At 33.3% G+C, this 13,957-nt stretch overlaps 1 protein-coding gene across 3 annotated transcripts in view; it reads right to left on the bottom strand.

The window, feature by feature from the left end:
• Positions 1–13,957, bottom strand: part of LOC115877509 (atrial natriuretic peptide receptor 2-like) — a 335,138-nt gene that overhangs the window by 94,623 nt on the left and 226,558 nt on the right. For all 3 annotated transcript variants that reach the window (XM_030893711.1, XM_030893710.1, XM_030893712.1), the window contains one exon: positions 9,119–9,232. In XM_030893711.1, the coding sequence (XP_030749571.1) occupies positions 9,119–9,215 (97 nt within the window). In that variant the 5' untranslated portion in view covers positions 9,216–9,232. The remainder of the gene's footprint in view (positions 1–9,118; positions 9,233–13,957) is intronic.

Below are 13,957 nucleotides of genomic sequence, written 5' to 3'. Positions count from 1 at the left end.
AGCGGCAGAGTTGCGTCCGGGGGAAGCCCCTATACTATTTGAGGTGACACTAGCTAGTTGTTGAAGATTATTAACCAATAGATCCGAATGATATTTGAATTAGATGGAAAATATGGAATGGGATATATATATTGAATAGAATATATCAGTGGCTAGGGGGCGGAGTACCCCCGGGTGAGTCTTACTATTTAACTATCAATTTTATCCAGATCAGTAAATGTTTGTTTTGTTATTTTCATGTACAATGAGAGAGTGCTTGCCAATGACCAACTAAATGGATATTTGAGGTGAATTTGCATTGTGAGACCCGGTTGAGTAAGCCCCAGAAATAAGCGATTTTACACGACATGTAAACAAATTATTAAACACCATTACGAAGAAACAATGTTAAAATTCCCTCATTTTCTACTCTAGCCCTTAACTGGTCCGGTAATAGATATGTATCATAAACGTCCGGCGTAGTGTATAGGACTACGCCTTCTAAAAAGTTAAAAAAACACACAAAAACTAAAAAATAACAAATTTTTATTCCATTATATATTATATTATGTATTATTAAACTAATCTAGACAAAAATGGGTTCAATTAATATAAACTTTAAGAAAATATAGTATACAAAATAAAATAACGTACATATAAATTTGAAAAAAACCGTATAGGTTTTTACTAAGCTTTAAAAAATAAAACCAAATTCCTAACACTCATTACAGTATAGAAATAAGTTTTTAATACTATATTTAAAAGAAAATAAGTTATAAAACTGGAGTTAAAGAAAAAGTTTTTAGTTACAGCATGTGACAAAGTTCATTGTTATCCTGAACACAATGGATTCGTACATTATAGACATTAAAAATAATTAACTAAGACAAAACATTGTCTTTAACTAGTATAAGAACTCTAGGATAAGAATATCTCCGTGGGCGTGTTCTGGTTGTACAGGAATTGCAAATATTCTACCAATTGTAAAGCGTATTTCTCGTGGAATATTTGACATTGTCAAACGTATTTGTCTGGCAGATTGTCATATTGTCACTGTCACAGTCCTCATCATATCATTTTAAAAGACTTTCTTCGTAGGCCCGGCCATATTTTACAAAAGTTTGTCACACACAAAATCTTACACAAACGGTCCGGCGTCGTTTGGGAGACTACGTCTTAAGTAACTTCTGCCAGAACTTCTAAAAAATTAATCCAGTTTGCGCATAGATATGGCTATCAGTCATTGATCGAGAGGGGAAGGATTAGCTGCAACGCCAATCGTGTGGGCGGTCCCAGTAATTAATAAGAATGAGTTAATTATTTGGCGTAGTCTGTCAGACGACGCCGGACCAGTTAAGGGCTAGAATTCGTCTGTATAAGTAGTGGCTGTTGGATAAACACTATTTTATAAGTGTGTTGATGAGAACCCAAAATCAATGCTAAAATTGCTGTAAATCGTTACTGTCTTATTTAAAAGCGAATATCTCCAATAAAAATAAAGCTATTGAGATGAATAAAAAAACAAACTATCGAGAAAAGACGTACCTAGATGATAAAATGACTTTTAAATAAATTCTTTATATTTTCCACGAAAACTTAAAGGGGATAAACATGCAGAATAAGTGGGAAGAAGCAGCGCACAAAAGAACGCAATGGAGAAGAATTGTAAACTCAGTTAACAGCGACAACCAAAAAGTAAAGAGGCAACAAAGCAATGATATTTTTGAATATCCGGAGTGCGGAAGAGAGAGAACATCACGTATAGGGCTTTTCAGTTACAGAAAAGCTCATGAAAGAAAACGCTTTGCGTAACCATCTTCTGATGCGTGTCAAATACTCGTCAGCGAGTAATAGTATGTAAGTATCTGTGTATATGAGGCTTAATACATGACCATAGTTAAACTCTACGATCGCTCAACTATACGTACAAATATTAACTTTAGCGTATATAGTGAAAAAAAAACGGTTAACTGTTAAGATTATATTTAATCTGTACATCTTGACAGATTTCTGTTTGTTTGGTACACCTTGTAAAATTATCTCTAGCGTCTAATTAGCCAAGCGACACTTCACCGTACCGGATGTAAATAAAATATTTCTCCACGGCTAGTTCATTCATAAACTTATTAGAATTTAAATTTAGAAACAGACATACATATAAATTCGAGATTACTAGGTCACATAATTTTGTGAATGAGTTGAGAACTTTTACTATTTATTTGTTTCTCGGTTTAGTTGTTAAAAATAATGATGACATTAAGTACAAAGTGGCTTTAAAATTATAGTGCATGATTAATTTTTAGTGATTTTGACAACTGTAAATATAGTATGTACACGGACACGGTGTTATTTGTGTATTAGATTAATGATTTATGAGCTTGTTATTGTAACATTGTAATAATAAGCTAGTTTATACTGGAAGTTATTTACAAAATTTTCACTTTTAATGATTAAATTAACTCGAGAAATTTGTTCCAGATCAGAAATATTTCGAAAATTAAATATACAGGGTGGTCCTAAGTGTATTCCGGAAACTTCGGCAACATATTCTGCAGATAAAAATAAGTAAAAAAGTTTGTATAAATGCATGTCTGAAAATGCTTAGTTTCGGAGATATAGGGTGTAGAAGTTTCATTTTTATTTCGATTTTGTCCAAATAATTTCTGAAGTAACGTCAATATTTGGATGAAACTTGGTGTCTGGGAGTTTTTTGACATGAGAAATTTGATTTTGATGTCAATATGACTCCTGTTTGTAGGGGGCGCCACCTACATGTCTTTTAACTGTTTTGAAGACTAATAACTTTTCGTCCGTACCTGTATAAAACTATTTAGTGAAATAATATACATTTCCGTGATTTTTTACGTAAAAAATGTCTCTTGGTAAACATCGCTACGAGCAACCGTTCTTAAGATATTTAGAATGGAAATAGTCCAAACATGTCATTAATGACAAAAAATAAACATGCTGAGTAGATAGTTATTTGACTGAAATGATAAATTTGGGAACTTTTTATTCTTATTAATTAATCATAAATTTTTCTTCTCATAAAACAATTTCTGTTGAACTTTTGGCATAAATACATTTCAAATTTATGATTTCAGTCTAATAACTATTTAGACAACATGTGTAATTTATGTCAATCAGGAGATGTATTGATAATTTCGATTCCAAATATCTCGAGAACCATTACTCGTAGCGATTTTTCCCAAGAGACCTTTTTTACGTAAAAAACATCGTGAATGTATATTTTTTACTCAGTAGTTTTATACAGGTACGGACAATAGTTATTTCTTTTTAAACCAGTTAAAAAACATGTAGGTGGCACCCTCTACAAGTAGGAGTCATATTGACATCAAAATCAAATTTCTCATGTCAAAAAACTCCCAGACACCAATTTTCACTCTCCCAGAGTCAATTTTTAACGCAACACCCGCTAATAACGTTACCGCCTGACGTAATTTGCGGATCAATTACACCAAGCGCTCTTTCTAAATAACCTCTGATAACGTTTAAAAATTGCTTAAATGGGCATGTGCGGGTATTTGACAACCGGAGCCGGCCGGCGAGATCTTTTATTTTAGGTTATGTTTGAATTGTTTTGAATTATTGCTTTAGTTTTATTAGGTAATTTGATATTTAAGTAGCTGGGATTAGTTTTAATTAAATAAATATGGCCCAAAATATGGATTCCACCTCTTCCAATACTAAAGAACCTATAAAGAGTCTTAGGTTTACAGCAGATGACGACTTAGCCCTTCTAAGAGAATTTGTTGCTTGTTGCCCTAAACCCACTGGCAGACGTTGAACAATAAAGCACTGGAAATAAGCACTTTAGCCCTTTAGTTTTAAAATACCTAGTAAACAAAACAATTTCAAAGTTTTAAATTCAAAGTTAGGTTAAGTTTAAATAGCGGACGCGTCGCGATCAGAATTCTTTCCGATCCGATAACTATAAATGAAGAGAGTTAGTACCACCTCACGTAAAGGAAATAATACCTGGCCTTATTAACGTCCATGCACGCTATTCGGTTTAGCGATATGTCTCTATTACGCTGTTTATTGTTATTTTACGCGAGTTTATTTTTGCGCACAGGAAATTTGACTCGTTTGCACATCGTCATAAAAAACAATTTTCGTACCACGAATTAGGGACAAGATTTTTATCTGTATACTTATAGGATACCTAATCTGTGATTATACGAACTCTTTTACTTATTTTTTTCTGCAGAATATGCTGCCGATCGAAGTTTCCGGAATACAGTTCGGACCATCTTGTATATTTGGGACAACTAATACACAGCTCGGGATCTCTACTACCAGAAATCAATAGAAGAATTAAGTTAGCATGGAGTACTTATAGAAGAAACTTAATCATATTCAAATTTAGAATGCCACATTCTCTAAAGAAGAAAACATTCGACCAATGTATACTACCAGTCATGACCTATGCTTGCGAAACCTGGATACTTAAAACGGACATTGTAAGGAAACTGCAGGTCGCACAACGCTCAATGGAACGAAATATGCTGAGAATAACCAAGAGAAATCTTAAAAGAATAGAGTTGTTACGACAAAATACCCAGGTAATAGATGTCATCCACAGAATCAAATTCTTCAAGTGGCAATGGGCAGCACATCCTGGCAAGAAGGACGGACAACAGATTGACCACAAAAATTTCATTATAGTACCCACCACGAATTCGGACACCTAGAGGAAAACCGAACCTGAGATGCGACCATGATATTAGAAAATTAGCAGGGATAACTTGGGCCCGCTTGGCCAACAATGGGCCCAACTACAAAGAGAGCATCTAAATATGTGAGGGAGGCTACACCATAATCGGGAATGGTTAAATAAGCTGAGAATGATGATGATGAATAATGGTACAGAATATTTCATTCATTATTATTGACCAAAACGTTGTGTAAAATTTCAGTGCAGGAAGATTTATATTTCGTATTTTAACATTGCCTACCACTTTCAAAGTAAATTTTCTAATAATGTTAATACTAATTAACACCGCAACTAGCAATAAAATAAATAAACAATAAAAAATTAATTACTGTTAAGGAAACCGCCTTTATTTAATTATTTATCGTGAGTATAAATAACGTGGCTTCCAACTGAGAAATACAGAAACGCCAACGTGATTATCTATTGCCCCATAATATACGTAGTCTACGATATCTATCTGTACTCGGGACCATTGAAAAATAAAGGATTATCATGTTATTCGTTGTTGGAGTCTATAAATAATACACTTGTACTTTATATCGGTATCATACGCACACCTACTCGTCATGTATTATTGGTTCGGTGTGAACATGAAGTACGAAATTTATGAACAGATAAAATTGAAATACTTTATTTGACGGGTGTAGCCGTAATTCAGGACAAACAATGTTGCAGAATACTTGATATGATAAAAAGTTTAGTAATTAAAATATTTTTGTTATGAGACATAAAAAGAAAGCAGTTTAATTTGATTTATACGAACTGATTAAAGTAGTATATTTATTTATTTCCCCGCTATTAATTTTATTACTTTATTTCTAATTAATTACTTGTCATTAGTAGTGGGAACTATCGAATGAATACTATCGAAACATTCGATAGTTGCAATTCATTCGAATAATTCGATAGTTAGTAAGAAAACATTCGTTGAAAACTATTCGAATAAAAATTATCGAATAGATCCGTCATCTGCCTTGAAATATTGTATTCTAGTAATTCGGCAGCAAAAACCATTCATTTATAAAATTCATTCATTTATAAAATTCATTCATTTATAAAATTCATTCATTTATAAAATTCATTCATGTATAAAATTCATTCATTTATGAAATTCATTTATTCGTCAGGATCGATTATAATAAAATATTAACTGAATTTTAGTTGTCGCCCGGCGACGTAGGTTTCCGAGAAAGCGGTCGGTGGCAATGCTATGAAAGAAGCCGGCATCTTTGATTTTTGCGGAGTCATATATAGATAAGGACACATTATTTTTTTTTATTGAGGTGCTAGTATTTACACAGAAAATGAAAATACATTATGAAGGGCGCTGTTGCCATATTTTTGTATTAGTTGATATTAGCAAAGAATATTATTGTTTGGCTTTAGTTAGTTAGGGATAGTATGTCTATATATTCTGCATTTTTTATTAATATTCTGTTGTTACACTGCAATAATACTTGTTATTTTGGATGTAGGAAAATTATATTTTAATGTTTTTAAGCAAAGACTGGTTTAATAAATAATAATAACAGTAATAATTTGTTATACCTATTAACAACAAAATTTAAAATCATTTAATATAAATATTTTTTTTAAGTAGTAGCAAAATATAAACAACAAATTAGATGTCAAAATTATTTATATTAGATCCTATTTAAAAATAATATAGTCTCTAATTTTTTTTGGCAACGTTGGTTTATTAAATAATAATAATTACAGAACTAATTTGTTATATTAACAACAAATTTTAAAATCATGAAATATAAACATTTATTAATTTTCTAAGCAAGCGGTGTAATGGAAGGAAAATATAAATAAAAAATTAGAAATCAAAATTATTTATATTAGGTGCTTTATATTACTATTTAAAAATTATATTTACTTTTACTGGCATTTACTTTAAAAAATAAATGAAATATTTCTTCGCAAAAAACTACATGTAAGAGAATTAGCATAAACAAAATACAAACATCGTTAACTTTTTTTTTTAAATTGGCACGTGTAAAATTTTCATTTTAATTTTCTCACCCCATAGTTTGAGTTCGATAACCATTTATTTAACCACATTACTTAAATATAATTATTAAGTTCCAACTAATTCATAGGTATTATTAAAACATCTAAAATACAAATATGTATTTTTAAAATTAATTAATAAGTTCATCTCATCTCTCTTAAAATTGCTACTTCTCAAAATTTCCTATTAAAAAATAGACCATATACCATATAAAATGAAATAATTGAAAGATCGGACTACGGAAAACCACACAAATTATCGGAAAAATTTTGACCACCTGCACATGCACACAATCGTCAATAAATAAAATTAAAAAATAACTACTATTTTAGTATTTTAACTATTTTAATAAACGCAAAAATAGCACAGTATTTATACGGCGAAGTTATAAAAATTTGGAAGAACCAATAATGCACTAACGCATACAAAATCCAAACGAATACTAAATTTCATTTATCAAAAGCATTCGAGTCGTGGCTCAACGATAACCATTTAGTCGCACGGCGAGGTTGTCACATATGCTTTAGTTTACAAATGAATGAATGATTTTATTCGAATAAAACCATTCGATAGTTGAAATCATTCATTCATTAACCATTCGATAGTCTAATTCATTCGATAGTTCCCATCGCTACTTGTCATAATACTTTTTTTCGTATTTGAGAGACTCTGTACAGAGTGTCCCATCCCATCTTTGGTTTACACACCTCTACACAATCAATATAGAGGTGTGCGGAAACACGCCATGAGACTTTATTTCGCGAAAATGATATGCTAAAAATGTATTTTTCTTTAAATTTTACCGTATACAGTGTGTTTCAAAGAACATGTGCCATTTCTCGTGGGAAGATTTCTCACGTAAAAATATTTTTTTTTTATATCAACATATAGATAGGTCTGATTCAGCTCTTCAGCTGTGTTTCGTAGCTACAGGTAGGCATGCTCGGTCTTCCGGTATACAGGTACCAGGACCAGTACTTTTGAAATATTCCAGTACCGGTATCGACTAATTCAACACCGGTATACCGGTTTAAGTACCGGTACCGGAAGACTGGATTTGGTACCGGTACCGGAAGACTGATTTTGATACCGGTACCGGAAGACCGGTTTAAATCAATCCCAAAAGCCCGGTTTCAATCGATACCGGAAGACCGATTTCAATTCCAAGCCAACTGGAGGCTTTTTTTCGATCATTTGGTATAATGCGGTCAGGAACATATAATGTAATTTATTTTTATGCATGTTTAAGGCATGCGCTAGTCTAGTTTGGTCTAGTAATCTAGTTTTCTTTTTTTAGTACGGAAGTTTTTTTTTAGTACGGAAGTTTTCTTTTTTTAGTACGGAAGACCGATTTCAATTCCAAGCCAACTGGAGGCTTTTTTTCGATCATTTGGTATAATGCGGTCAGGAACATATAATGTAATTTATTTTTATGTATGTTTAAGGCATGCGCTTGTCTAGTTTGGTCTAGTAATCTAGTTTTCTTTTTTTAGTACATCTAAAATTCAAGTAAAGCTTTAACTCAAGTAAATCTTAAACTCAGGCCGATATTTAATGGCGGCGTCTACTCTATTATTTAAAATATGTAAACGTACTAAAAAAAGAATTTATAAAAAATCTTAAAATATGTAAAACAACAAAATAAAATATACGTGTTTAAGAGTTTTTCCGAAAAACTCACCGGTTTTTAAATAAAAAATATTTTATTATTTGAGGGATAGTTTCACCCCCTTAGAATTCAAGCTTCGAAAATCTCTTCTTATCTCTTCACCCTAAAGTCAATCTGTTTTCCAAAAATCAGCTTTTACGTCAAGCGCTTTAACAGGATCGTGATTAATCAATGACCAGATTTTTCGAAACACCCTGTATACATTTTTAAAAAATCTTAAAATATGTAAAAAACCAAAATAAAATATACATGTTTAAGCATTTTTTCGGAAACTTGACCGTTTTTTAAATAAAAAATATTCTAATATTTGAGGGTTGTTCACCCTCTTGGAACTGGAATTTCGAAAAATCCCTTCTTATCGAACCTCTACACCCTAGAATCAACCTGTATGCCAAAATTGAGCTTCTTACGTTGAGTGGTTTGAGCAAGATCGTGATTAATCAGTATGTCAGTCACTTAAGGATTTTATATATTAGTATAGATTTTCAACGGAAAAGCGGTAGTAATGGCCCTTTATGTATGTAAAAAAAAACGCTATTTATTTTCCATTTTCAAGAAGTAAAACTGTATAAACCAATTAATTTCAAAATCGTAGATATTATACGTTATGAAGTGTGGCTTGTGAGAAATGACATCGGACTATGCTCCCACAGCGCGAACCATCAATCTCGGTTACATTGTACGAGGATTTTCACGTTGTTAAAACTATTCTTACCCGAAAAATTTGTCAAACATCGTTCTTCCTTCACTGCGTCACTTGTCACCGCGTGCAACAGCGTTGCGCCCAACAGCAAAACACGCAGCCAAGTCATCGTGCCTTCGGTTATTCCTGTAACGAAAAAAAACAACGTTATTTTTAGAATACAAGTAGTCACGGTCGTGGTTTCTTTAAAAAAAATGCTAATAAATATACCTGGACGTATTTTTAGAAAGAATTAAGTCTTAACTTATTTACTGTTAAGAGTGTTAAGAGTTCATTTCACTAGTCCGAAAAAGTAGAAAAAAAGCGTTCGGGATTTAACGTTTTATATAAAATTGGCTAGGTATTTTTACACAAATGAAGTAGGATATTAAAGATAAAGGATTATACTATATCCGTATTGTAGCACATTTTTAGACAACTTTTTTATTTTTAAGATTTTGATGGTCAAACATCAACAAAATATTCGTATATGTTTAGACTAAATTTTTTCGACAATAAAGACATAATATAAAATTCCGTTACCATACGGAAATAGATTGAAGTTTTGTGATTACAGTGATATATAATTTATATGGTTTTGTAACAAATTGCTCGCTATTTTATGGCAAATGCTGAAGCTCTGCAAACCTTAATCAAGCTTTAATTAAAGCACGTGTGTTTGCAATTTTAGGTGTGGCTTAACACCACAGGATCGGGCTAAGCCTTAGATTTCTGAAATATAATATATATTTCCTTCGCCCACACACCCGCTTTATCCGATCCCTGAGAGCGACCCGAAAGTACGGCGTAATAGACTCTTAAAGTCACTAGATTGCAAAACTTCGTTGTTGTTTATAGATTTTCTTATAGAAAATGCCAGCTGCAAAAGTATAAAAATAGTATTATCCGCCAAACATCACATTAATATACCAACAAAGGATAAAAATAGATGAAGAATATCTTAACCATAGAAGATTCGATGATGACATAGTCCTAATTGCCAATAGTCCTGAAGAACTACAAGCACAAATTAATGATCTAAATACAACCAGGAATAAACTGAGTCTTTATGCGATCACATAAAAAGGCTGTTTTGACTGTTCGGCTCTGTGGAGGTACATCAAAGAGGAACTGTTATTTCTACCAGCGTACCTGGAGTGCAACTTTGTTCATGTTTCAAAGCGATAGCAAAGTAATTTTGTAGCTTGAGGCACTATGTTCAATAGCAACATCGATTCGTAGCGATATTCTGATTTCTCGCTCAAGCGAGAGCCTACGCCGTGTCGGACACGTGTGCAAGAGTGTGATAGTGATACCATATTTCGCAGCATTTGCCGAGAATACCCGATTTGATAAAGCGACAATAGTTTTGCAATGAACATAGTACCAGAGTACCTAAACCGCCGAGTAGCGACAGTCCCGTTTTCAATTTTCTTTGCGGCTGCGCGAAATAAGTAGGTTATCTGTCATACGAAGAAGCGAAGTTGCCACTGTTGCCATTTATCAAATATCTCTATATACTTTATTTCAAGTATACCTCAGGCAACGAATCGTTTTTTTAATTATTTATTAGCAGTAAGATATTTTATACACTCAAATTTAGAAATAAGGATAAAACAAAACAAAAAAGATATGTATAAAACTTTATAATTAATTCCACTTCAAATTGTGAGCAGTGTATACCATGTTTATAGGACCACTTCATAAGTTGAGCAGTTAAATACGTAGTCTATCTGTCAAACACGTCAAAAGAGAGAGAAAGAAAATTTGGTCCCACCACATCAAAAGAGCCGACGGTTTCTGTCGCTACTCGGCGATCTACGTACTCTGATAGTACCGATCATGCTTCGACATTGCTTCTAAACGATCGGTTGCTAACTTGAACAAAGTTGCACCCCAAACCGACGAGCAGCGACACTTCGGTTTTCAATTTTCATTGCGGCTGCGCGAAATAGGGTGTCGATCTGTCATATGAAGAAGCGAAGTTGCCAGTTGCCATTTATCAAGTATCTCTATATACTCTATTTCAAGTACCTACGCTTCAGGCAAAGAATTTTCCTAAATCATTTTTTTAATTATTTATTAGCTGTAAGATATTTTATGAGATTCTTATTAATTATATCATTATATATAAATATATATATATATATATATATATATATATATATATATATATATATATATATATATATATATATATATATATATATATATATATATATATATATATATATATATATATATATATATATATATATATATATATATACCAAAAAATATCAATATTAAATTCCACTTCAAATTATGAGCAGTGTATACCATGTTTATAGGACCACTTCATAAATTGACCAGTTATATAGGTAGCCTATCTGATAAACACGTCAAAAGAGAGAGAAAGAAAATTTGGTCCCACCACACCAAAAGAGCCGACGACGGTTTCTGTCGCTACTCGTCGATTCACTTACTCTGTTTCTACTATTCATCATCATCATTTTCAGCTTATTCAACCATTTCCAATTATGGTGTAGCCTCCCTTACATATTCTCTTTGAAGTTGAGCCCATTATTGTCTATTGTTAGCTATGCGGGCCCAAGTTATCCCTGCTAATTTCCTAATATCATGGCCTCATCTCAGGTTCGGTCTTCTTCTAGGTCTCTTAATTCCTCGTGGGTACCATGCTGTAATTTTTGTGTTCCATCTGTTGTCCGTTCTTCTCGCCAGGTGTCCCGCCCACTGCCATTAGAGGAACTTGACTCTGTGGATGACATCTACTACCTGGATCTTTTGTCATATCCACTCTATTCTTTTAAGGTCTGTCTCGGTTATGCCCAGCATATTTCGTTTCATTGAACATTATGCGGCCTGCAGTTTCCTTAGATGTCCGTTTTAAGTGTCCACGTTTCACATGCATAGATCATGACTGGTATAGTACACATAGGTCGAAGGTTTTCTTCTTTAGACAGAGTGGCTTTCTAAATTTGAATATGATTAAGTAGTCCATGCGAACTTAATTCTCTTGTTGATTTCTGGTAGTAGAGATCCCGAGCTGTGCATTAGTTGTCCCAAATATATATTCTTCTAATATTTCCAGCGTTGTGTTATTTATTAGAATGCTTTTTCCTTCCACTAGTGCGTTGTACATTACTTTAGTTTTTGCTAAATTTATTTCGAGACCCATTTTATTGCTGGCTGTATTTAGTTCAATAATTTGTGCTTGTAGTCCTTCAGGGCTATTGGCAATGCCATTAGGGAATCTTAGATGGTTAAGATATTCTCTATCTATTTTTAATCCTTTGTTGGTCCAATCCAGTTGACGGAAGATTTCTTCTAGTGTTGCTGTAAACATCTTGGGGGATATCGCGTCTCCCTGTCGTACTCCTTTGCCAGTTGGGTGTAACAGTCAAATTTCCTCGCAACGACCTCTGTGTGCTAGCTCATAAATTATCGCAAATAACTATTATTTTTGCATCATGTTTACTATAATTTTATTGTTAAATATTATTTTATTTAAATTTTACGATTATGCAACCCGATATACACCGCGATATGCAAGCTTCACATTATTGTCACTGGCCCAGCATTAGAATTTTTGTCGACCTCTTTTTATCTTTGGTCATCACTTGTCACTTATCACTGTCAGATCAAATCGGATGTTTTTGGTTTTATTTATCCTTTGTTTTGGTTATTAAAATTTTATAATTATCAGATAAAATTTCGTAGTTAAATCGTTTATTTTTGATGTGGATCGCAGTGTGCAATTCGTTCATTTTAATTGTGGAATTTCTGAGTTTAGTTCGTTCATTGACCGGATATGAAATATGGCTGTTGAAAAATAATCTAGAACATCGTTTTTTATTTATACATTTTTGTGAGTTGGACTAGTCGAGAGATATAGTTCTCTATCTATGGAGGGAGATTTCCGGTTGAAATCTGATTTTGTGAAGGAAATCGAATCCTTGCATCACTTCTTGTGTACTCCCCGACCGAGAATATCGTCGTGAAGAACTGGCTGCCGTTTCGTGAAGCATTCCCTGTTGGCGAATAGCAGGTCTTCGTAAAGAAGGATTAAGGCTTCCGAAACACCTTTGGTCAGAGACATGGTTGGATTTTGATGACTTTATGGACCGCCGACCAATTTCCGCAATGGGATTAAAATAGCCTAATTTTCCGACTGATATTCCGATTCCACGTGCCCAAGAAGTCCCCGAATAGTTCCAAGGTATGCTATAATTCTTCTGCCTATTCTAAGTCAATGCTCAACTGATTTTTATTCGTATTGTTGATTGGTTTTCGACTTTTCCACGCCCACGTGGTGTAAAAAGATTGATTGAGTGTTATCTTTCTTAAATCTTATTTGGTTGTTCGTAATTGTAGAGCAAGAAGACCGATCCAGACCGTATAGCACAGAACAGTCCAGAATTCCATCCGTTCCTGTTGTCCGTGTAGAGGTACCCGTTGGACATCATAAACCCTCGTTGAGGTAAAGTTCAGATTTGATTATTCCTTCTTTATTACCTTTATTAACTCCTACACGTTGTGCTAGTCCTTGTTCTATAATTGAGGCACTTTTCTAAGACAACCAATGTTATTTAGGGTTTTTTTTATGTTCACCATTTGAAACCTCAACAACTTGCCGTTCATCTGTACGTCTGCTGACATCCGTGGGCTCCAGTGACAGTACACCGAGCTGCTGTACACCGCCTTAGCAACCCTGTAGCTATACGCCGTAGTTCAGCCGGAGGAAGTTTTCAAGTATATCCACATCGAGTAGAGTAAGACTGTTTAGATATTTGTATAATTTTAGATTTGATTTATGGGTATAAACCACCCTGATTGTATCTAGTATTAAGTTAGATAAGGGGGTTTGACGTC

Source organism: Sitophilus oryzae, unplaced genomic scaffold, assembly GCF_002938485.1.
Source record: "Sitophilus oryzae breed Bouriz unplaced genomic scaffold, Soryzae_2.0 scaffold_1494_pilon_pilon, whole genome shotgun sequence".
Taxonomy (NCBI): Eukaryota; Metazoa; Arthropoda; class Insecta; order Coleoptera; family Curculionidae; genus Sitophilus; species Sitophilus oryzae.
The sequence above is the reverse complement of the archived record's forward strand: the minus strand, read 5'-3'. Positions and strand labels throughout refer to the sequence as shown.